Source organism: Furipterus horrens, unplaced genomic scaffold, assembly GCF_987537825.1.
Source record: "Furipterus horrens unplaced genomic scaffold, mFurHor1.1.pri manual_scaffold_13, whole genome shotgun sequence".
NCBI lineage: Eukaryota > Metazoa > Chordata > Mammalia > Chiroptera > Furipteridae > Furipterus > Furipterus horrens.
In genome coordinates this window covers 56,685,954-56,711,849 of record NW_028327183.1, presented here as the reverse complement: position 1 = coordinate 56,711,849, position 25,896 = coordinate 56,685,954, and the positions used below count along the sequence as shown (strand labels likewise).

General features: G+C 45.6%; 1 protein-coding gene across 1 annotated transcript; it reads right to left on the bottom strand.

Moving 5' to 3' along the window:
• Window positions 1–1,898: 1,898 nt before the first annotated feature.
• Window positions 1,899–25,149, bottom strand: LOC149995543 (patr class I histocompatibility antigen, A-126 alpha chain-like). Its single transcript, XM_090259257.1, has 9 exons — window positions 25,072–25,149; window positions 24,579–24,863; window positions 24,146–24,415; window positions 23,737–24,012; window positions 23,529–23,639; window positions 23,093–23,125; window positions 22,868–22,984; window positions 19,963–20,076; window positions 1,899–1,933 (listed from the first exon to the last, which is right to left on the bottom strand). The coding sequence occupies exons 1-9, from the start codon at window positions 25,133–25,135 to the stop codon at window positions 1,899–1,901; spliced, it is 1,305 nt and encodes a 434-aa protein (XP_090115383.1). The 5' UTR covers window positions 25,136–25,149.
• Between the last annotated feature and the right edge of the window lie 747 nt (window positions 25,150–25,896).

Below are 25,896 nucleotides of genomic sequence, written 5' to 3'. Positions count from 1 at the left end.
AGAATTCCTTCATATTGCTCCACCCAATATGTCCTCCAGAATTCAAACAGTTCTGTTTCCCTTCAGCTCTGGACCCTTCTCCCCTAGGGAGAAAATATAGATGAAGTTTTTAAAATTGTGAAATGAAAAATTCTCTAAGCGAGACCTGAAGATGAAAATCCATGAGGGAAAACAAAACTTTTCTATGTCAACCACACACTCTGGAGACACAAACCCGCGCCCATAATCCAACTCAAAGACGCATAAAAAAAGTTGACAGAGAAGAGGTCACGTGTGTCAGCGTTCCTCCTTCAAAGACCACCAGGACCACTGGTGGGCAAACGGCTGGATTTGCTCATCACTGCTGCGAGGGAGAAAACACACCTCAGGGACACGGGCCTCCTCATGGGAAGGTGTGAGACAGAACACGCACAGGATGTTGGCTGTGGATGAGTGATCTTGGGGGATATCTATGGGTGCTCACTCTAGATTGGCGTCGTTAGGAAGTGGGAGCAATTCTGTGACTGGGCACCTCAGTAAGTATCGATGGAGTGAGGATGAAGGTGTGATAGGAAAGAAGCTACCTTCGTTCCTGCTAGCAGGGCCCGGGGGCTGCTTGGTGGTGTGTGAGTCACACGGTGCCGTGTCTTTGTCTGTGCTTAGACAAAATGCAACCTGGTGCTGTCCTGTGTCACTTCACCCTGGTCTCAGGATGTCCTTGTCCGACGCTGATGTTCTGTGAGGTGACTTATGTCCAACACGTGAATAGCACAGCCTAGCAGTGAGCACCTGCCCAGCTCCCAACACCATTGGGTCTGCAGGGCACAAAGAAGCTAATGACTCTCAAACCAGTAGGAAATCATTAACAGATAAGGCAACTGTAATTTAATCGTGAATCAGGGGATCGGTCTTCAAGTCAACAGCAAAACAAAGGGAAAATAGAATACAAATCAGGAAATGACATTCCACAGCTCATCACAAATGTCTATGAAATCAAAGAGGGCGAGATATTCATCACCAAACACAGAAAGATGGGAAGATGTCGCTTGACAACTCAGCAGACAAGGCAGGGGATCTTCAGGTGAAAGCTGGAGTCAGACCCGTCACAAGATTACCCTTAGTTAATCACTATCCTTAGTAAATCACATTCGATTGTAACTCCAGAGTATTCAGTTGATGGAAAACTGGAGGAGGCATGAAGGGTACAGGGGTACTCTCATTAGGATAAACCAGTTTGCTTTTTCTGCTTCTGCGTGCATGCCCCTGGCTGCCTGTGCCCGGCTCTGCAGACCCGGGAATGAACAAACACCCTGTTTGCTGCCGAAGTCCTGCGTCCCGGTGTTTTCATTGTGAGCGTTTCTCACAGGCCTCACACTAAGTGCTAGACCTACTCCCGATGTTGGGGCTACTTTTTCTGATTCTTAAATTCAATGTATAAAAAGATTTACAACTCAGTCAAAAAATAAATATTAAGAAACCATTCAGGAAAGAAGAAACAGATGTTAAACAAGTCTATTCATCATAAAGACATGTAAACAAGAATGGGAATGTGGAATAAGAAAGAGGGGAACAAATTAAAATCTATCAGTTCGGTAAGATGAAAAATAGATGAGTGCGTCAGCAGAGGGTGGGAAGACACGCCGCTGTGAAGACCGAAGGGATGAAAACCTGCACAGTGTTTCTGAGAGGGGCTGTGCGAAGGGCTCAGCAACTTGAGTTCCTCCTTTGGGAATTTGTCCTAAGAAGATAATCACACATGTCCTCATATATATTGAAGGATGTTGCTTGTATTGTCGTTTTTTAATAAAAGCAAACTGATGGAATGTCTCTAAATGCTCTAATCAGTAGAATGATGGTAACTATGAACAGAGGAACGTTGACGTGTCTCAGGCAGCAATACCATGTGTTCTGTGTGAGCTTCAGAGCAGACCCACGAGGCACACAATATGGGATCCTGTGGGAGACAGGGGAAAGGGGACTCACAGAGGTTCAGGGGGTGATAAAGCTGTGGTTGACCTCAGGGTGTTTCCCCTCAGAGCCTTGATGACTCATTTCCACTGGGTCCCTTGACAGAAGTTGTTACAGAAGAACCCAGGCCTGAGCGGTTCTGCCTCAGGCCTGCCTGTGGTGTGTGGTGTGTGGTGTGTGGTGTGTGGTGTGTGGTGTGTGGTGTGTGGTGTGTCCTGTAAGGGACTTCCTCTGGAAGTTTCACAACAGGTGTCCAGAGTAAGAGTGAGACTAAGGAAGGACTAGGGTGGAGGGAGTAACGGGAGAGCATAGGGAGCGCTGGTTTGATTGTGAAAACGTTACAGGGAAGAAGTGAACCAAGGAGGGGCTGCCGTCAGCTCACTGGGAAGTCTAAGACAAAGAGGGCTTTGGAGATGAGGTGGGGGTGGGGTATGGGTTGGCGGTGAGTCTGAGACAAGCCGCCACTGCCTGCTGCTCCCCTCAGCTGAAAATCTCAAGAGCTCAGGAGGATGTGAAGGGGCAGCATAACTTAGCCATTCAAACCACAGTCAAGCTCATCATCCAGCGTCTGTATTTCAAAGTGTCTGAAATATTAGGGTTACTTAGAATCTGGAGACAGAACACAAAGCAATAGTAGGACTCTGGCAATGTCTCATGACGGAGATAAATAATTAGCAGAAATGACAAAGAGAAATGTAAATCAGGGCCATGTGCTGTGAGGAAAGATTCCTGATACCATGAAAGCGTATAAGTAAACCTACGTGTCCCCTTCCACTGGCCTCAGTATTACCTGAAAGATGTAGAGGATAGTGGCCTATGAAGTAAAACAGTTATACACAATCATAGGACAGGGAAGATCTCTTGGATATTAAAATATCATTACAGAGGTGAAATATTCAATGGGTAAAATAAAGATTCAAGTTATGCCCCTATTAAGTCATAGAAATGGCAGAGTGTGACCAAGCTTGTTACAGAGCAGGGTCCCCACAATTCCCCAGAGCTGTGGTTTAGGGAGTTGGGGGTGGGATTCTGGGAAGCACAGCTATTTTTCTTGAGAGATGCTTTTGCATATCTATGGCAGGGAGCTAGTGTCTTGGTTATGCAAAAGGTTTTGGTCCTTCCAAGGCATCAAGGAGATGGGAGGGGCTTTGACCATAGAATGGTGACAAAAAGCTTTTGGGGTCTTTGCAAAATTCTACAAGTGGCTGTGACTGGTCTACACACATGACTGGTCACAGCCCACTGTCAGGTGTTTAAAAATAAGGTGGCAGCCATTAAACAGGGGAAACTCCATGCGGTTTACAAGCAGGGATAAGGAGAGAACCAATGGGTTGAAAGAGAACCACATGGTTCTGGATTAAGAGCTGAAAAACCCTGAGACACAGACAAAACCTCCCCAACCAGGTACGAAAGGATGGGAGCTGATAAAGCTGAACTGCGTCTGGAAAATACAGAGCCACGGACTTCTATTCTCCTAAAGGGAAACAGTACCCCTGGTTTTTCTGTTCTGAAACTAGCCTGGTTTGGCAGGGGGAGAAAGGACTACATATTCTGGGCAGTTCAAACAATGTAAGACTTAACAGCAGAAATCTGCCATTAATCTAAGTCCATACAGCCTTTAAATAAACAAGTCCTTCCCTTTTCACCAAACTCTGGTATTGGGAGTTATGCTTATGGCAGCGGACAATCATGCCCCTCATACCTGAACAGCCTGTGGGGTTCGTTACAAGCTAGAGAAAAGACAGCAGTCTGTCAATCCGGGGGTTCCAACAAGTTTATAATATCTGTCTAAAAATAAGGATGAGTAGGAAGTGGCTTTTTACATGTTCAGTAATATTTCTCAAAGTTTACAGATAAAAATTAACATTTTCAATGGCCTAATCTAATTTTTCCCACAGCAGATGAAAACAACCCACACCATGCCACATCACAATAGAATTTGAGAAAGAGGGTGGAAGATAGCTTAAAAACTTCAAGAAGCGGCAAATATGGTCCAGGAGACTAGAAGACATTGAAGCAATGCCTTCCAATTTCTGAAGAAAAAAGTATTTCCAACTCAAAATGCTACATCAGGTCAAGATATGAGTAAGTGCTGGGATAGCCTAAGGTTTCTTCATGTGCTTAGGGTTTTAATAGTTAACCTTCCACGTTCTCTTTTGGAAAATACTACCAGGCCAAGTGAGGGAAATGAGGGAGTCAACCAAAAGAGGGGGACCTATGGGATACAGGTGACAGGGATACCAGAACTACACAGGGAAGGTCTGCCCTAGATTGTGAGAAAAGCTCACTATAAGACACCGGGACACAGGCCTTGAGCAGCAAAAAGGTGTTTATTCACAAGTCTTCAGAGTTGGGCACACAGCCAGCCAGGGGCATGCACTCTCTGAGAAAATGGAGCTGGCTGTTTTTATCCTAACACGAGTAAACTCCCCCACCCCTGCATTTCACCTCTTCTTTTCCTTCTTCTGTTTTTCCATGCTGGATATTCCAGAGTTACAATCTAACATGATTAACTAAATCAACTGAGGGTGATCATTAACTCAGGGTGATATGGTTATAGGTCTGTCTCCAGCTCTTCCCTGAAATTCCCTATCTTGTTTGCTGGGCTGTCTAGTTTCATTTTCCCATTTCCCAGAGTTTGGTGATGAATATCTCCCCACTTTGATCTCAGAGATCCTTTGTTCTCAGAAGCATTTGTGCTGAGCTGAGGAACGCCTGCTTCCTGACTTGTAAGTGTGCTGATCCTGTTAACTGTGGCTTGGAGACCCTCTGATTCAAGACTTAATTACATTTGTCCTTTTCTACTAATTATTTTCTACTGGCTTTGGAGCCACCAGTTTCCTTGCCCCTTACAATCCTCCCTTTCTCTTTTGGAAAATTGACTACTCAAACCTTTTTATTTATCCCTTCAGACCTAAGAAGGATTTCTCAACTTTCTTCCTCATAGCAAGGATTCCCTTTGGCCTCTAGTAGGAGAAAATTATGAAAAGTTGCCCACATCTGTTTAGTTAGTGCAGTCTCAGTCAGCCTCTGAGCTACACGTCTGATGCAGGGAATATGCTGCTACCACTATGAGGGATACGAGAGCTGATGAGATCATTCCTTTTCAATTGCCAAACCAATTTTTTTAAACTATCCTGTTATAGGATTGTCAATGCCTGGGTTTTCCACTAGTTCATATGCTAGTGTAGTCAGTCCCTGCAGAGCCTTAGTGATAAGTTAAAATCCCTCCCATTTCCTTGGGGCCTTGGAAGAACCAAGGCCACCTGTATAACCAAGACACTAGCTACCAGCCGTAGCCATGTAAAGGCACCCCAAAAGCTGTCTTCTTCCCCTATCACCCAACCACAGGCTCTGGGGAACTCCTGAGGACCTTCATATGTAACAATTTCCGTTCTCAGACTTAAGACCCTTTGTAATCTTATAAAGGACAATGTGCAAAGGTCTTGTGTTCCCCTAGCTGCTTCAAGCTGGACATGGCCATCGTTCTATTTCCCCTTGGGTCTAGAAATTTCTAATAGAGTAGGAATGAGGAGGGGAGATTGGCCTTCCCACATCAGGAAGGACTTTGCAAAGTCCAGGTCAGGTCAGTTGGCTCTCCACAGGCAGCAGCATGCTTGGTTTCCAAGGGCTGGCACTGATGAACAAACTGACATCCTTGTCATATTCTGGGGCAACAGATTTGGCAACAGGGTTAAAAGGCATCATTAAAATCATAACCACTATTGATCATTGGACTGAGAGCCAAGTGTCGCTGGTTTGATTCCTAGTCAGGTCCCTAGTTGGTGGCATGAGTGAGAGTCAACGACACAGTGATGTTTCTCTCCCTCTCTTTCTCCTTTCCCCTCTCCCTAAAAGTAAATAAACAAACAAGTTAATTAATTTTAAAAATTATAACCATTAGATGACAACAGGCAAGGATTAATGTTTAATGTCCTCCATTAGAAAAAAAAATTTGTCTTCTTTTTTAGAGAGTGTGCAAGGCATGTCACACCTCTTTAAAGTCCTTTTGCCCACTAAACTTAGTTTGGGCTGAGGGGAATGTTTTCAGATTCTCCCCTCTCCGACCCCTAGGCTCTCTGTCCAAGCTATGGAATATAAAAGAGAAACCAGTTTTAAAGTGAAGCCCACAGACCACTCCATACTTCGTCAACCCAACCACTTAGTTCAACCAAACCATTGAATCACAGGAGGCAGTGATGCAGACAGGGTTCTTAAGTGAGACCTATACGTACAGACAATCAGGTAATGAGATCATAGGCTTATGCCCTATGAAAGGAGAAGGGAGAACATACATGTTAAATCATATAACATAACCCACAAACCAGTCTCTGAATCTGTAGAACTGTGGAGACATTCAGTTACAGGGCCTTTGCTGGAATGATATTTAACAGAGGCAATTTGACAGGTCCCCCTTGTCTGTAGACTGAACATTTCCGATGATGTTACAAGCCTAGTTTTAACTTCTAAATGGAAACAGAGTTAAAGACAATTAGCTGCACTGAGCAATCTGATTTTTCTCAAATCATAATTTTTCTCCTTAAAATTACCCTCATTGTTATTAAAGGGACTGCATTAAGTCCAGTTCTAATTGAGCCTGTTTACTTGCATAAACACAACAAGAGCAGCAATTGATGACATACAATCTTTAAGTCTGCTTTGCTGGAACTCACACTAGGAACATTCAGGTTGACTTTCAATCTGCCCTTCTGGGCACAGAAGCTGAGCCACACACTTGTCATCTGGCCTTCCCTATAAAATCCATGTTTTTCATAAGTGCATTAAGGTTTCTCCTAGCCATAGTTCAGGAAAGTAACCTTCATTTTTTCCCTAGAAAAATTGTCATGAACCACACAAACAACCAGGGTATCAGGCTTTTTCCTCCTTGGCTTTTATTAGCCTTGAAAGTCAATTCCCATTCCTCAGGGCTAGGCATGCCTCCTTCATGCATGACATCCCAGTCAAAGCCTCAGTTGACAAAACCGCCATTAGCTGGTCTTATTAGTTTTATGCAAAGAAACCTTATGTCATTGCTTACATCTTTAGAATGCCAAATACTGGAGGGATCAGTCAGGTAGGGAGAAAAATATAAAACCATGAAGGAAAATCCTTGTTCTTCAAAACTGCATTTCCATGCATTATACCTTCCATTCTTAAAACCATACAATTTCTTTTCAAAACTTTCAACAGAACTTCTAGATACTTCTCACAAACCTTTATTTTCATGCCTTACACTCTCCCTTATTTACTTTCTTTTATGTGAAGTTTTAACTTTCCCTGGGAAACCCAATTTTTCCTTTCAGAGCATCAACAGAGCAATAATTCAAAACACAGATAGGTAGGCCTTCTCTCTCCAGTAGGTCCACGGGCCTCGTAGAGAGATGTGCCCTTGGCAGAGACATGCTCACTTGCTCAGGCTGGAACACTCATCAGCCCTGAATGACCCTTCCTGTGTCCTGCGTTTCAAAAGGAATTCTCCTCGACCAGCTTACAGATGACCTTTCCTAGGTCTTCTTGGTCAAAAATAGATCTAGAGACTTCCACAACAGAGCAGATTGTGAGAAATGCTTACAATAAAACACTGGGACACAGGACTTAAGCAGTAAACAAGGCAGTTGTTTATTCATGGATTTGCAAGTCCGGGTGCAGTCTAACAAAGGCCGTGCCAGGTCAAAGAGCAGGCCGCTTTTCTCCTAATGCGAGTAACCCTCCCCTATTCCTCCCCCTCCCTTTCCTCTCCGTTTTTCCTATTGGATACTTTGGACTTACAATCTAAGGCGATTGACTAAATCAAGTAATGGTATTGATGAGCTCATGCTTAAGTTTCCTTAACTCGCTGACCATGCATAGTTCCCAGTGATAAATCTTCCATGATGGGTGCGCCTTCCACTCGGTTAACTCCCAGGTTATAAATATTTTGACCTTTACACTCTGGGAACACCTCGGCCATCAGCACGGCGCCATCATTCCATAGTGATGTGCTCTAGCAACCAGGGGCGCTCACTTCCATGCTGGGGGCTGGACTTCAGCTCTCTGTGAGCTAAGCCTTCTCTCCCAAGTACTCATAGAAAGGTCCACCTCAATTAAATTGGAGCTTTATTCCTTTCATCTCCCCTTCACTAGAAAAATAGTGGAATTATTCTATCATTGGTTTGGATTATGGTATTGCCTTATTGGCTTATGATGAGACACTTTCCCGAATGCTATTGGCTTTTAAAACTACTGTAATTCCTGTAGTGTTAAATAAAATCCTGGCTGGTTTGGCTCAGTGGATTGAGCGTCGGCCTGCGAGCTAAGTGTCGCTGGTTCGATCTTGCAGTCAGGGCACATCAGAGAAGGAAAACTCTGACTCCAAAAAACCTCCGCTGCCTTGCGGCATACCTCCTCAGGGGAAAGGCTAAGGGAGTAAACCCCGACAGAAAATCCGGAGCCGGAGTCCCTAAGGCGGTTTGACGTTGTAGTCAACACCGGCAACTCCTGCGGCGCACCTGAAGCCAAGCTGTATTGACTCCGTCTTTCCCTTGGACCCTTCAGCTGCGAAGAGAGGGGGGGTCTGCTGCATGGGCAACAGCAGACCCTCCATATCACCCTGCCCAGGCTCTGTAGCTTCAGCTCCACTGGAGAGGACACTCCAGTGTCATCGCAAGATGTCGATTCAACACGGGAGGAGACAGATACCGTGTCACTCCCGAGTTGGACTGCACAGCCATTCTCGGCGGTGCAGATAGACTCTTAAGAAGCTACACCATCGTCTCTGGAGACGGACGGCTGCCGACGACGACACTCTGGGTTAAGTCTGGTTGTTTCTCAGATGATAAATGTTCCTTAAATCTGAACATCTGTGTCTCTAGCCCCTCTTGAAAGTTTTCTTAACCTGCTTATCACATTTCTCTTTTGCAGCTTATCACTTCTTATCGATTTGAGTGTCACTTTTCTCCTTCACAATTCCCCCTTTTACTTTTGGGAAATTGATTACTCAAACCTTTCTATTTGCCCTCTCAAACCTAAGGAGGACTTCTTGACTTTCTTTTTCATAGTTAGGGTTTCCTCTGGCCTCTAGGAGGAGGGGATTATTATATGTGGTCGGCATTTGTTTAGTTAGTGCAGTCTCAATCAGCCTCTGATGCATGGAATAATACAACAGCTTAAAGCTATGAGGACGCTGGCTACCACTGTGAGAGATACTATAACTGAAGAAATGATTCCTTTCCAATTGCCAAACCAATTCTCTAACCATCCTGTTATAGGATTGTCTGAACCTGAGTTTTCTGCTAATTCATTTGCAGGACTGTCAGTCCCTGCAGGGTCTTAGCGATAGATCCATCAGGAGCTGTATTATTAGGGGTGTAGAGGCAACGCTGCCCCCGGAGGATTACACATACCCCTCCCTTCTCTGCCAGCATCATACCCAGTGCCATCCTGTTCTCCCAGGCCACTCAACTGGTGGCATCTAATTGTTGAGCCATTCCTCTTATAACATTCCTAGTATAATTGATAAACCTGTGCTGGTTATAATAAATATAGTTTATCCAATCAACATTTTTACTAATGGTTGACCACCAGAAGAGGACTGACTCAAACCCTGCTGCTATCTGATTTCTAGCCTTCAACTTATATGGAACTCCTCTAGGGACCCCAATAGCATCAATGTAAATATGAGGGTCAAAGGATCCACCAGGTGCCACTGACCTCTTTTTCCTAACAGGGGCAGTCTGGATTGGTTTTGGAAATGCTAGGGTAACTGGGATAGCCAATTGAATAGGGCACAGGTTCCACTCCACCTGTCAGGTAGGATTTTCCATAGACTCCTTTGCCCACAATACCACCAGACATCTGCTCTGGGGATTCGGAGGGGAATAGAGTCGCCGGCCCCACTGTGAAGGCGGCTCGCATCTCTGGTATGAGTGCATGTTAGGAGTTCTCCCACAGGGGTACCCGAGTTCGCTTCCCACCTAAACAGGCAAGAAGAGTGATTCATGGGCCCCACTGAATATGGAGGGAGGGATTGAGTGCCATTGCTCCTTATAGAGGGAAGAGGAGAGACAAGCTTCTACAAGTCCCATTTCCCCATGCATTCTCATCCTGGTAGAGAGCGAGCATACAGGCCATTCCCGAGGGGTCAGAGTCCCAGCCTAGTGGAAACGGTACGACCTGTGCCTGGGGTCTCCCTGTGGTACAAGCATAACAGTTGCTTTTATTCAGGGATTTAACAGTAAATTTGACCCTTTCTAACCAAGCATTTGTGTCCCCGTACCCCGTCTCTATCTCTAAGGTCTGTCTGAGATCTAATACGTCAAAGACTTTCACCTTGGCTGGATCATTCTGGGGTCTTTTCTGAAGTAATTCTGAGGTCCGGCTGGGGGAAGTTAGATTTCCTAGGGAAGGAGGAGTTGTCACTAAGTGAAGACCTAGCCACCCTAATGGATCTATGCCAGATACATCACCTCCTAAGCCATAAACTCTGGTAGCCACATGGGGTTCCTGACTTAAGGTCTGTGGCTGGTTAAGTGTTAGAAGAGGGGTGCACTGGGGAGGCTTGCAGTTTAGGGAAGGAGCTTCTTTGCTTAAAGTTATTTGAGGCTGGAGCAGTTTTATTTGCTCAGGGGCTGTGGCCATTTGCCCACCGGGTTTCGTTGTCCACCAGACATCATCCCTGGTAGGACAAGGGCCGTTCCCTAAATCTGTAAAAATTTCATTATTTTCCAGATAGGGACAGAGATATTTCTCCTGAGATGGCAGCCAGTGTTGATAAGTAAGGTTCCCACAAGACAAAACTTGGCATGCATCAAACTTCAGAGTTTGGAAATTTATAATTACAGCTACATTAATAATTAGGGTTATTGGCCTGACCCAGCCCAGAGTGCCCTGGAAGGAGACTGTTATCCAGCAGAGCATTATAAAGGGCCCACACCCCCACCTGGGGGACATGACTTTTTCCTGAGAGTTAACTTCAGAGGTTCGCTCCCCTGCTCCGAGGTTACTTCCCACTTAGCCTCTGCCTTTTTTTTCTAGGGGTCTTGTTACCCTAGTGTAATGAGTCCACCCCTTTTCAGCAGTTCTCACGGCAGTCTTGGTGGTCAGGAGCACCTGGAATGGTCCTTCCCACGTGGGCTGAAGTTTCTCTTCTCTCCAGGACTTGATCAGGACCTCATCACCAGACTAGAAGCATTGAACCAGGAACTCAAGTGGTGGGGTCTGGGCAAGGAGACCTTTCACCTTGAGATGCAAGGGTAGATGAAACAGCCAATACATATTTCTTTAAGAACTGATCCTTGTTCTCCAGGGTGGGTAGGTCAGTCCTCCCTCCTAGGTAAGGGAGTCCATATAGGAACTCATAGGGTGATATCCCATTGTCCTTCCTAGGAGCTGTCCTGATCCTAAGGAGAGTCAATGGAATACATTTGGTCCATGGTGTCTTGTTCTCCAAAATCAATTTAGTTAGTTTTTTCTTTAGGGTCTGGTTCATGCATTCTACTCGGCCTGAGGAAGGAGCATGCCAGGGAGTATAATATTCCCATCTGATGTCTAGACAAGTCATAACGCCCTTTAACACTTGGGAGGTAAAATAAAATGGTTCCCATTACCTGAGTCAGTATTTTCAAGTAAGCCAAATCTGGGGATAATCTGTTCAAGGATTACTTTAACCACCTTGCTTGCTGTGGCTGATGGAAGTGGAAAGGCTTCCACCCACCCGGATAAATACTCTACTACAACTGAAAGAAACTTTTGATGACCTATGTTGCAGGGACACAGATCTCTGGGTAGGGGCATTCCCATGTCCCTCCGCCCAGGTGTCCTGTGACTCAGGAGATGATGAGCTAATCTCGTCTCCGCCTGCGGCTTTAGGCTGTTCAGGCCACTGGGTCATGGAATCCTGAGAACAAAGAGGTCTGTTGAGTACTCCATCTGCCTCCCTGTAAATAAATTCTTAAATTGGAGCTGGCCTTGAGGATTATTGGGTCTGCTTTGTATCCCTGGTAGGTAGGTGAATTACCCTGGCTGTATTTTACACATTAATGATATATTGTAAGAATTCTTTCACTTGTGAAAATTCTTTTATTGTTGGCTGTAAAGCTCCCACCCCCTGTTGTATTTTTAGTAACTTTTGAAATCCTAATAAAAAAATGGTGAAGCTTCTCCCTCTTTGCTGATGGCCTGAGCGAGCCACAGCCCTCCGTTCATTGCTGGCCACTCATTTTGCTTGCTGGAATTATCTCAGCCGCCCTGACCATATTTAACACTTCATCCGGCTCCCGGACCTAGGGACCCGAAGGTAAGAACCGGGAACAGGTAGGACCGAAAAGGAATTGACTGCACTGTTGTACACAGAACTCTGCGGAAAAACGCATCGGAGTAACGGGGAACAATCCCTCAGTTAATGAGGAATATGTTAGGCTTTTAAAGTCTTTACTTAAAAGCTCAGGTTTACAGGTAAAAGGGAGTACTTTAACAGATTTACTCCTGCAGGTCAGGAACCGCTGCTATTGGTTTACTCCAGAGAGAAATGATCAGTTAAAGTTAAAGGCGTGGAAACAAGTTGGCAAAGCTCTTACAAGAGCTCACCAGACTGGTCATCCCATAGCAGGCGAAATATGGGCGGCTTTTAACCAGGTGTCTGAGGCCTTGCAGCCATTTCAGTCAGACTCTGAGCCGCTTGGCAAGGAGAGGCAACTGCCTTCTCGAATTTATGATCAGCCCGTAATGGCTCAAAAGGAAAGTCAGGAGGCGGCGGTGGGGCACCTAGCAGCCGACTTAGAACTGGTGCGGACCAGCGTTATCTAAAAAGAAAGAGATTTTTTTTTTTTGGTTGTTACAGCAACTGGTAAAAGGAACTGAATATCAAGTTAAGGAAAGGTATCTTGTTAATTTAGTATTTTACTCAAATACTTAACTAATATCCAAAAATTCATGTTTCTCAATGCTAAGAACTGAATTTTTGTCAGTCTATATTAATATTATATACCTTTTATTATCACTTTAAATACATAGTCAAATATCATTTCATAATATATATTCCTTAGTTGACAAGATTTACGAGATTTAAAAGTTAAAAAACTTCCTTACAGCCTTGAGGTACTTCAAAGGGCCCTTGAAATATCTCAGGACTTTATTATTTTCTTCTTACCAAAAAGAAGAAAACTCTAAACCAATCAGGCTTAATACATTTTAAAATACTTGGAAAGCTTTGTCAGATAAGAAAATTTTACAAAAGAGCTCAAAAACAATTGGCTTTTGAGAACGCTAATGAAGACGGTAAAACAGTTCTTCGTCCTCTTAAACAAAACTTTCAAAATATTAGTCAGTTTATTCAGGCTTGTCAAAATATTAGCACGGAGAATTATAAAGAGTCTCTGTTCGCTGCAGCCATGTACGGCTGCCACCAAAGGTCAAAAGGTAATTAAATACTTCGCTTGTGGAAAAACAGGCCACCTTAGGAAGGAGTGCCGCAATAATCAAAAAGGAAACTAAATCTCCAAGAAAGGACTGTCCTCCTTGCGGCAAGGGCAAACATTGGGCCAAGGACTGTAAATCTAAATTTGATAAGAATGGTAAATGTATAGCACCCTCTGATAATCAGGGACACTGGCAGCAGGGCCCTGCTCGGGGCCCAACATCAAACAATACGAGCCTAATTGCTCAGTTTCCTGTCAGCTTGGGGCAAACCCATTAGCAGATGAATCAAAACCTAAATCCAAATTATTTGTTTCAGAATTATACCACGTCACCCGGTCGAGCGCGGCCTTAAATATACCAGCTCCTGATGCATTTTCTTTGTCTCCTGACAAAGGGATCCAGAGAATTCCTACTGGTGTTTGTGGCTCCCTGCCGGCTAGCAGTGTTGTCTTACTAATAGGAAGAAGCAGCCTGACTAGTAAAGGAATAATAGTACATTTGAGAGTAATTGATGCTGATTTTATGGGACAAATTGAAGTTATGATGACAGCAGAAAAGCCTTTCTCCTTTGAGCAAGGGCAGCGCATTGCCCAATTATTAATTCTTCCGTACATCCCAGAAAATCAGTGCCTGCTAAGTGCACTGGGGGATTTGGAAGTATTGACAAACGAGTTTTTTGGCACACTCTGATTAATGATCAGAGGCCTCAACTAGCTGTACAATTTGAGGATGGAACCTCTATTACTGGATTAGCAGATACCGGAGCTGATGTATCTATTATATCTTTGGAACATTGGCCTAAACATTGGGACACTAATATTATTAAGGCTACCTTTGTAGGGTTGGACATCCTTAACAAGATACATCAAAGCACTAAGCCTTATTCTTGCTATGGGCCTCAGGGACAAACTGCAGTTTTACAGCCTTATATGGCCCCAATATCTGTCACCTTATGGGGATGAGATTTATTACAGCAATAGGGTGCTATGTTATCAATACCCACAATTTCCCCCATATCCAAGGATATTATGCTTAATATGGGCTATAGTCCAGTTCTTTCACAACCTAAGCTGCAAGAATTTGATACCAGGACAGGACAGGATCGTCGAGGCCTGGGGCATCCTTCCTCTGATGCAAATTCATTTTAAAGGCCACTGTTGAGCGCTTCACCCTTCCTCTGAAATGGTTAACAAATAAACCGGTGTGGGTAGAACAGTGGCCTCTAACAAGTATCAAATTAGAAGCGCTTCATCAATTAATACAGGAACAAATATATCAGGGACATATAGAACCAAGTACGTACGTCACCATGGAATTCTCCTGTTTTCGTATTAAAGAAAAAACCTGGAAAGTGGAGAATGTTAACTGATTTAAGGAATATTAATGAGGTAATTCAGCCTGTGGGATCTTTACAGTCAGGGCTACCTAACCCTGCATTAATTCCAAAGCATTGGCATATTATTATAATTGATTTAAAGGACTGTTTCTTTACTATTCCCTTACAGCTGGAGGACTGTGAAAATTTGCTTTTACTGTACCTGCTCTTAATAATCAAAAGTCTAGTCAAATATATCAGTGGAAGGTACTTCCTCAAGGAATTCTGTATAGTCCTACAATGTGCCAATCTTTTGTTAATCAACCTCTGGAAGAACTCCGAGGTCAATTTCCAGAGGGAATGTGCCTACATTACATGGATGATATTCTACTAGCACATTCCTCTGAAGCACAATTATTACAAATGTTTGAATTAACTTCTAATTTGTGTGCTAAGTATGGCCTTCAAATTGCTCCAGAAAAAATACAAAAAGAGGAGCCGTGGGATTATTTAGGATACCAAGTAACTAAAAGTCATATAATACCTCAGAAGGTTAAAATTCATAAGGATTCCCTTCAAACATTAAATGATTTTTGAAAATTATTCGGAGATATTAATTGGCTCTGACCTTCTTTAGGAATTTCTATATATGCTCTTGAAAATCTTTTTCACACCCTTGAAGGTGACTCCAGTCTAAACAGCCCCAGATCACTAACTAAAGAGGCTGAGAAAGAGCTTGAATTAATTGAACAATATTTCCAAAATAGCCAATTAAATCGTATTCAGCAACTAATTAATCTTAAGTTAATCATTATCTACAGCACTCATTCTCCTACTGGGGTGTATGTCAAGAAGAAAATATTATTGAATGGCTATTCTTACCGCACAAATCAACCAAAAGACTAGACACTTATCTCAGTAAAATTGTTCAAATTATAATTCGTGGCAGATTATGTTTTAGACAACTATGTGGACAAGATCCTGATGAAATCATTGTTCCTTTTACCAATAAAGAAATTACTAATCATTGGATATTATGTGAGAAATGGCAAAATGCCTTTTCTGACTTTCTAGGTAAAATTCATAATTCATATCCTTTTTCCAAAAGGTTTCAGTTTTTAAAGTGGACTCAGTGGATACTTCCTCAATGTGTTGTCTCACAACCTTTATCTGAGGCAGAGACGTATTTTACTGATGCTAATAAATTTGGTGTTGCTGGTTATAGTAACTTGAAAAACAGTAAGAGGATTCAAAGCCCTTATACTTCTGTACAAAAGGCAGAGTTGTTCGCTATTGTTAGGCTTCTAACTGATGTACTTTCAGTTCCTTTAAACATCATTACAGATTCACAGTATGCCGCCCATACCGTTCAAGCCCTAGAAACTGTGACCATACCTCAGAATGGTTCTGAACTTAATACTCTTTTTTAACAGCTACAGTTTATTCTTCAAACTCACATTCATTTAATTTACATAACTCATATTTAATCCCATACAGGTTTACCAAGACACTTAACTGAAGGCAACAATTATATAGACACGCTAGTTGGTTCTGTTATCAAAGCTCAAGCTGAACATCAGCTTCATCATAATAATGCTCGGTCGCTTAGACACTGGCATAACATTACCCGGCGTCAAGCACGTCAGATTGTTAGGGATTGTCCTACATGTCAAATTATTAATCAACCTTCCTTACCAATAGGTATTAATCCTAAAGGTTTGATACCTAATCAAATCTGGCAAATGGATGTTACTATTGTACCTAGTTTTGGAAAGCTTAAATTTGTTAATCATTCTATTGATACTTGCTCTAAATTTTCATGGGCTACAGCAATGTCCTCTGAATGCGCAGGATGTGTTAATACACACCTCTTAGAAGCTTTCACTGTTCTTGGAAAGCCAGAAACTATTAAGACAGATAATGCTCCAGCTTATCTCTCTAAGAAATGTCAGGAATTTTTCTCTCAGCATAATATTAAACATATTACTGACATTCCATATAATAGCACTAGACAAGATCTCATTGAGCATCATAATCGAACATTAAAAGAGCTTCTTGAAAAAAAAAGGGGGATATGGTATGGATTCCCCAAAGAAAAGATTAATGAATGCAGTATTTACTCTAAATTTTTCACAAATTGGTGGTGATTCTCTCATTCCAGCTCAAAGGCATTGGGCAATGAAAACTGTTTCACCAATAAATCAACCTGTTTATTATTATGATGTTTTAACCTCCAATTGGCTCCCAGCAACTGTTATTTGATGGGGCCGAGGCTATGCTTATATTTCCACAGGCAGTCAGAATATCTGGATTCCTGACAAATGCCTTAAGCTGCATCATGTCCACCTGGAAGAGGGGACGAGAGGACAACAATGAGGAGGACTGAAGGAACCTGCCAAACCTACCAACTTGAAATCAGATTAAACAATTAGTAGATCAAGGAAAAGTATTAGTAAGAGCTAATCATAGCCCGCTTACAGCTGAGGCCTTGTTTTTGGCAATGCTCACCATTTTATCTATTCAGGTCCCCAGAGCCAATGCTGAAAATCATACTTATTGGGCTAATATTGCTAATTCTCCTTTAATGAGAGGGGTCTCTTGGTGGGAACCTACTGTTCCTATATATCATAATGAAACATGTTGGCTTCCCAGTCCTTTTGATACACGTGGTCCTTTAAAGCCTGATGAGGAAGGAACCATGGTTTCATATTATGTTACAGGAGTTTCTGGTCCACCTATTTGTTTTGGTGCCGGTCACCACTGCTTTAATATTGGTCTTCAAAAGTGGCTCACAACAGAAGGAAATACCACCGCGTTATATAGTAAAGTGTTAATAATGCTCTCTGCTTATACTCCTAGGGGTTATATTCCAAATCATTGTGAATTTTGTTCTCCATCGGATGAGCCACTCTGTAAAATGCCAATGTTTCTCTCAGTAACTGATTGGGTCCATTGGACTCGGTGCAGGGGAGAACAAGTACGAGTTATTGTTAATACTCCCTATGGAAGCGTCATTACTTGGACTCCGTATGGCTCCGCTCGTACGGCAGATCCTAAGCAAAATATACAATGGGCCAATAACATTACTTGGATGACCGGGACCACCAGAGATTCCATTGTTTGGCAAGAAAGTGGTTTTTCACCACCATTACCCTATATGAAAGGCTTTTACTCTCAACCTCATTTGTGGAAATTGAGTGCAGCTCTTGGACCTCTTAATGTCTGGATGGAACGGCTATATCAGGCCAACAGTTTACATAACATTACTTTTGTACAAAATGTTACCAGAAATTTTCAGGCTTGTGTTAGACTCTCCTATTTACTACACAAAGGGAAAGTCACCTGGGTTCCTGAGACCGGCGAAATCTCTTGTTTTAATTGTACTTTGCATACCTGTGTTAATCATACCATGAGTTTGTCTCCCAAGGAAAGTCTCTACCTCCTGAGAGCCCGAACTGGAGTCTGGATGCCTGTTCAGCTTGGCCGTGCATGGCAAGACAGCCCTGCCTCTGGACTCCTTCATAAGGTGGCTGAACGACTGCTTCGCTGAGGCAAGTGCTTTATTGGCCTCCTTATTGCAGTCATCATGGGACTAATTGATGTCACAGCTACCACTGCGACTGCTGGTATTGCTCTTCATCAGTCTGTGCAGCGTGCAGATTTTGTACAGACCTGGCACCAGAATTCTGAACAATTATGGACTGCTCAACGCCAAATTGATGCTGAAATGCAGTCTGAGTTAGCTGATTTGAATCAAGCGGTTGTTTTAGTGGGTGATCAGTTACAAAGTGTTAAAAGGCAGTTATTGTTAAAATGTGATTGGAACCAATCTTCTTATTGTATTACTCCTGTTCCTTATAATGAAACTGAATTCCCTTGGGAAAAGGTTCGTAAACATTTGCTAAATCATAATAATCTAACCCAGCATATTATTACCTTACAGACTAAAATTCATACTACTTTTGAGAAACATTTAGAACAATTATCTGGTCAAAATATCTTTGAAAATGTTATGAATGGAATTGATAAAATGAATCCTGTCCCATATATTAATGAGTTTATTGCAACTCATGTTGCAACAATCTCTTTATTTTGTATTCTCATTTTAGTATTTGTTATTGTGTTTCTGCGCTATAAGAAAAGACAGAAAGTTAAACCTGCTATCTCCTCAGTCATGCTCCATAAGATGTCTGTAAAACAAAAAGGGAGAGATGTTGCAGGAACTCAGATCTCTGGGTAGGGGCATTCCCATGTCCCTCCGCCCAGGTGTCCTGTGACTCAGGAGATGAGCTGATCTTGTCTCTGCCTGTGGCTTTAGGCTGTTCAGGCCACTGGGTCATGGAATTCTGAGGACAAAGAGGTCTGTTAAGTACTCCATCTGCCTCCTTGAAGATAAAGTCTTAAATTGGTTGGCCTTGAGGATTAGTGGGTCTGCTTTGTATCCCTGATAGGTGCTATCTAAACCATAAGTTACCCTGGCTGTACTTTACACATTAATGATACATTGTAAGAATTCTTTCACTTGTAAAGATTCTTTTATTGTTGGCTGTAAAGCTCACACCCCCTGTTCTATTTTTAGTAACTTCTGAAATTCTAATAAAAGGACGGTGAGGCTTCTCGCTCTTTGCTGATGGCCTGACTGTGCTGTACATTTAAAACTAATACAATATCGTATGTCAGCGGTACTTCAAAAATAAATTTAAAAGATACATAAAAATGAAAATTGTTTACAAACACATTAAAAACAGTGCAAATCAGGAAGAGTTGCTTTTAGTGCTGCAGCGTCTGTAACACCTAGCATAGCCCAGAGCGGATTTCTACTTGTATTAACCTCCAGTTACAGGTGATCATTAGCTACTGGTGCGGCCACTGGAAACATTGGATAGCACACGGCTGGGGTATGACTAAATATTGTATTTTCTTGAAAGCCTACAGATCGCCCTACCCGTGTGGCTCTGTCTGCCAAATAAAAAGTGGCCGGTTCAATTCCCGGTCAGGGCACATGCCTGCGTTGTGGGTTAGGTCCCAGTCAAGATGCTTACCAGAGGCAACCGATTATTTCTCTTTGGATCCATGTTTCTCTCCTACGCTGTCTCCCTCCCTTCCCTCTCTCTAAAAATAAAATAAATAAAATATTTTTTAAAAGAAAGAAACCCTATAAACACTTCTAATGTAGACTTACAGGGTGGAAAATTGGAAAACAATGAGCATTTCAGGTGCCAGATCCAGGTAAGGGCCACCTGCACTGGAGGGATTTTAAAAGTTACTCTTTCCTGGGGGCTGGGGGAGGGCACCCCGTGCCTTACCTTGGAACTTCCGCATCCTGGGGTTCATCCGCAGGACGGCTCTCAGCTGCGGCTCCAGCGCCTGGACCTCTGACACCAGCCTGCGGAGCTGGCCATCGGCCTGATGTCGCTCTTCTGAGAAACCTCAGAGCAGGTGAAGCACAAAACCCCGTCCCCGCTGGTCTCCTTCCGCAGGGAACCCACACACTGGAGGCAGCAGATGAAGCCACATTCAGGTTCACGGGGTTTTGGAGGTAAGTCAGGCAGACGGGACACCTGCTTGCTTCTTTAGGTGCTCGGCCATGGCCACTGTGTGGGGGAGGTGCAGGTGTGAGGCTGTGAGGGAGTAACGCGGACTCCTCGGTCCTGGGACACCGCCCCCTTTATATGAAGAGTGCTCTGCAGTCACCCCTGTAGGTAATGAGGATGCAACCCAATGACAAGGATCAATGAACTGGCCCTGAGCTTCTGAGGTTTACAGTGCTAGTTGGAATGAACACATGATTCATTCTGGGGCTGTAAGTTAGGTGCTGAGAAGGTCTCTACTCTACGTAAGTTTTTTTTTTTTTTCAGTCCTCTCCCCAGGATGGGTTTTTATTGGTTTTGGAGAAAAAGAGGAAGAATGGGGGGAGGAGAGGGAGAGAAAAACATCAGTTGCCTCCCATACATGCTGCAGCCAGGGCTCAAGCCCTCAACCTTCTAGTGGATGGGACGACAATCCAACCAACTGCGCCACACAGCCAGGGCTACGTCAGTGTCTCACCCAGCAGCCACCAGCCCTGAGTGGCTATTGAGCCACCGAGTTGGGGCTTATCCACACTGAACCGTGTTGAGCATAGATGGACCCTCCAATTTGAAGACATCACAGGAAAGAACCTAAGCTACCTCCTGCGGAACCTCCCACATTGATCACATGCTGAATAGACTCCCTTTTGCCACTTACAATAAATAATATTTGTTTGACTTTACTTTTTTTATGTGGCTACTAGAAAATGAGATTAGCACTGGCCCGGTAGTCCAGTTGGTTAGAGCATCGTCCAGATATGCCAAGACTCCAAGTTCAATCCCTGGTTAGGGCACATACAAGACAACCAATGAATGCAGAAATGAGTAGAAAAACAAGTCAATGTTTCTCTCCATCTGTCTGTCTGTTTCTCATATCAATAAATTTAAAAATAATTTTTAAAGGAAACTAGTATACGATGACGTATATGGGTCACCTTACATATCAGGGGCCAGTGCTGCTTAAGACCCAGAAGTCCTGCAATTGCTCCACCTGAAAGTGCCTGAGACCCACGCAGAACCTGAGGGCTGGAATAAGTCAATGGCTGACACTACACTTACCACCTCACAGGGGCCTCCAAGCTCAGATCTGGCTCCGGATCATGACTACCACATTATTTCTGCAACCTGGTGTTGAATATCTAAGTTTTGCCAGTGGCTCCCATCAAAGGCCCCATGTATCTGGGTGCCCACGCCATGCCTGGCATTAAGCTGGCCTCAGACAGCACTTGCTGAAACTTTTGTAGGAATTGAAAGTAAAAATGAAATCCTGTCAGATGGACTAACCTCTCTCGCACTAGGTCCTCCTCTCGCCTCTGGTTGCTTCCACTGGTGGCTCAGCTCTGGAGTGAGGTCGACCAGCAAGCCTGTTTTATAAGGCAGGTTTTGACCCCCATTTCACTTATTTCTTGTGTGTCCCACTTAATCCAATAAGACTTCAGTTGAATCAATGAGATTTTCTCACCTCATAGAGAGGTTACCAGGAACAAAGGATGTAGTTGGGTATGAAAGTTATTTTTAAACTAATGTGAACAAAATATTGCCATGTAATCATTCTATATTAGATGATGACTATTCTGTCTGTTGATGAACTGTAACTGACATTTTTAAAATGCTCATCATTATCAATCCTTCTAAATTGAATGAGACCTGGTTTTGTGGGGGAGCATGGCTAGTTTCAAACGGTTTTTGATCATGAAGGTAAAATCTCACATTTTGATCAAGAAAGTTCAATTAAACTTACTCAGAAGTCTTTCCTAAAATCATACTCACTAGTCCCAAGTTATTTCAAAAGACTGTTTTTTCCACAAATGTGAAGGTATTTGTTTAGAAGTTTGTTAAAGAATCCCAAAACTATTCCCTGATAACCGGTGGCCAGTCAAGGTCCAGTTTATTTTAGTTAGAGTCAAAGTTAAAAGGTATTTTTACAGTACTGTAAGGGATAAAGAAGTCACTGGCTCTCAAACCAGGAGGAGATAATTAACAGATGAATCATGGAAAAGGGGCGAGGAAATGACATTCTGCAGGTCCTCACACATATCTCTGGAATCAAAAGGAGGACAATTGTCAACACCAAACACAAAAAAATGTAACCCAAACCATCATTTATCCACCTGTACCCTCCCCACCTCCACCCACCCCTGCTCCACACAATTACCACACTGTCGTCTGTGTCCATGAGTTTAATTTTTAATTTTTCAATTATAGTCAACATCCAATATTATATTAGTTTTGGCTGCAAAGCATAGTGATGAAACATTAATGCAGCTTATGAAGTAACCTCCCTAATATCTCTAGCACCCATCTGACACCATATGCAGTCACAACAACATTATTGATCATATTCCCTAAGCTGTGTTTTATCTGCACCCTACTAATAAGTAGGTCCTTAGGGGGAGGGTGACCTGGTGACCAGTTCCTCACACGACGCTGATAAGGATGCAGCCGCGGTCCGATGCCGGTTGCAGAGACAGCGGTCAGGGATGCTTCAGTCCCAGGGGGAGGCCTGAATGAGCTTCAGCACCAAGTCCCCTACAGAGCAGCGACGTCAGGCTGGGAGAGAAAGTCACCGTGAACACATCCAGGTCAGTCTTAGAGGTGCTCATCCTCCCGCAGCCCCCGCCGTGTGCTCAGGGCATCCCACTCTGAGAGTCTCCAAACCCAGCTGTTCCCCTCAGCTCAATGCCCCCTCTCCCTGCCCTCAGGGTCTCACCATGAAGAGCTGTGAGGGACACAGTGGGGTTCCACAAGCTGTCGCTGCCTGGGGGAGAACACAACAGCAGAGCCGTGGGCAGGTAGGCCCCCTTCACAGGCTCCAGCCTCCACTCTCCCGGGGTCCCAGACAGCCCCTCCCTGCACCCAGACTTACAGGCAGCCTGGGCGTAGCTCTCCCTGCCTCTCCCTGTAGGGCTCTGGGGGCAGATTGGGGGGGGGGCTCAGGGGGAAGCTGCATCCCGTGACCCTAAGGGAATCCTGTACCCCTAAAATGCAGGGAAGTTCCTGGAACTGTGACTGAACACCCAGGGTAGGACCTGCAAACACAGGAAAGTGCATGTGTGGGGATGGACCTACAGCCTGTCTCGACGTTTGTCCTCAGCAGGGACCTTCCACTCTGACCTGTGATCATCAGGTGATAGATTTGTCCTCCACTGTCCCACAGGCTTCACTGAAGAGTAAGTGTCAGCGAATAGGGCCGATGGGCACGCGCCCGTGTGAGGATGCGACGGGCCATTGACCAGGCACAGCACAGTCCCCCTCTGGGCTTGACCCCCGCGGACACAGGACACGCAGCCCGCCCCGCCCACCTGAGCGCCTCCTCCTCCACGTCACAGCTCCAGCGGCCGCCGCCCCAAGGAGACCCAGGACAGCAGCGATGGCGATGCCCGCAGTGATGACGCCGGTCTGAGCAGGGCGCTCTGCGAGGGGCAGGAGAGAGGCCAGCCTCAGGCCCGAGTCCTGACCCCGCTCAGGGACGCCCCGAGACGAGGCGCTGTGCCCACGCCCCCTCCTCACCCCATCGCAGGGTCAGGGGCTCCGGCAGCCCCCCGTGCTGCACATGGCACGTGTATCGCTGCTCCTCCCCAGGGGGCACCGCCACGGCCGCCCACTTCTGGAAGGTCCCGTCCCCCGCAGGCCTGGTCTCCACCAGCTCCATGTCCTGGGTCTGGTCCTCCCCGTCGCGCTGCCACGTCAGGGCGATCTCCGCGGGGTAGAAGCCCAGGGCCCAGCACCTCAGGGTGACCTCACGGTCAGAGACGGGGTGGCGGGTCACGTGTGTCCTTGGGGGCTCTGAGGAGCAGGTGAGGACATTCGGGAACTTTGCGTTGGTCCTGGGGACCCTCCCACACTGACCCCCTTTTCCAACTCCCCCTGCGGGAAGCCCCCCCCCCCAGCCCACAGACGGAGGCCCGCGCCTGGGTACCTGCCCGCAGCAGCGTCTCCTTCCCCTTCTCCTGGAAGATGCGGAACCAGCGGTTGCAAAAGTCCTCCACCTGAAGCCTCCAGGTCTCCACTTCAGAGTCCTGCACCAAATCGCGACCCACGGGGACCTGGACCGCCGCAGTCCCGGAGCTCAGGTCCACTTTCATGGTGAGGTATTCGGTGCCCTCGTAGGCGTAATGCCTGTACCCACGGAGGAGGCGCCCGTCCGACCACACGGTGCAGCCACACGTTTTCTGGACGGTGTGCGACACTGACCCCGCCCCATGTGAGTCCTGCTCACTTAGCCCCGCCCCCAGGACAGGTGTCCCCCCCCCCCCCCCCATCCGACTAGTCCCGCAGCCGCAGCCTCGGGGAGAATCCCGCCAGCCCGAGGGGATAGGTGTCCTGCCGGGACCCGGGCGCGTGTGGCTCACCGTCCTCGCTCTGGTTGTTCTTGGCGCGCAGCCTGTTCAGTATCGCTCGGGACAGCTGTTCGTTGTCCTTGAGTGACCGCATCCAGTCGTCCCACAGCTGGGGGTCCGCCTGCTGCACCCACTGCAGCTCCAGCCACGGTTCCCGCGGCACCAGCCCCGGCCCCACGGCGCCGCTGTCGTAGCGCACGAACTCCGTGTCGTCCACGTAGGCGACGCCGACGTACCGGGACTTCCCGCGGCCCGGTCTGGACACGAAGGTGCCGAAGTGTCTCAGGATGTGGGTGCCTGGGGGCGGGAGGACGCGCGTCCTGGGTCCCGGTCGGCCGTGGGGGCTGCGGGCCCGGGGGGCGGTGATGGAGAGGATGGGGCGGGAGAAGGGGGTCTGGGGTCCGGACCGGGGGTGCTGGAGACGCGCCTTCTCAGGTCCCGCGCCCCCGCCGGGTCCCCTCGCTCCTGCCCCGCAGAGGCCGTTCCCTCCCGACCGCGCACGCACCGGCCCAGCTCTCAGCCAGGACCAGGGCCCCCGAGAGCAGCAGGAGCAGGGGTCGGGGCGCCATGACGCACCCCGAGCGTCTGGGAAGAAGGAATTCGGGTTCTAGGTGAGACCTTAATACCCGGACCCACGGTGACGCTGATTGGCTCCTGAGAGTTCGGACAGCCAATGGGAGTGAGAGATGCGTGAGCGTCATAAGTTTCCAGGCAGAAGGACCCGTGAGATGCAGAAGGGAAACCCGGGGGGACATGGAGACACCCCAACAATGACAGTCTGTACCCCAAACTTGGTGCTTTGGCTGAGACCCTGAGAGCCAGGCCTGAGGACCCGGTCGCTGCCCTGACCCCTCCTCCCGCACAGAGATCTCTCTGCCCCCCTGTCTCCCTGAGTTCCGGCCCAGCGGGTGTTTTATTCAGTGATTTTTAAAAATATATATTTTATTTATTTATTTTAGACGGAGGGGAGGGTTGGGAGAAAGAGAGGGAAAGAAATATCAATGTGTGCTTGCGTCTTGCCCACCCCCAAGTGGGGACCTGGCCTGCAACCCAGGCATGTGCCCTGACTGGGAATTGAACCAGTGACACTTTGATTCACAGGCTGGTGCTCAATCCACTGAGCCACACAAGCCAGGGCTGTTCAGTGACTGTTAACATTTTAGTTTCTGACCATCTATCTATACAATCTTAAGAAATAATTTTCTTTGTGTGGTTATAGCTATCATTACTTACCATACAAGAAATAAAACAAAAAGTAATTCATTTAGGATAATATTAATAACCTACATGTAAACAGAAATAACTTTTTATGAAAAATAACTATTTCCTA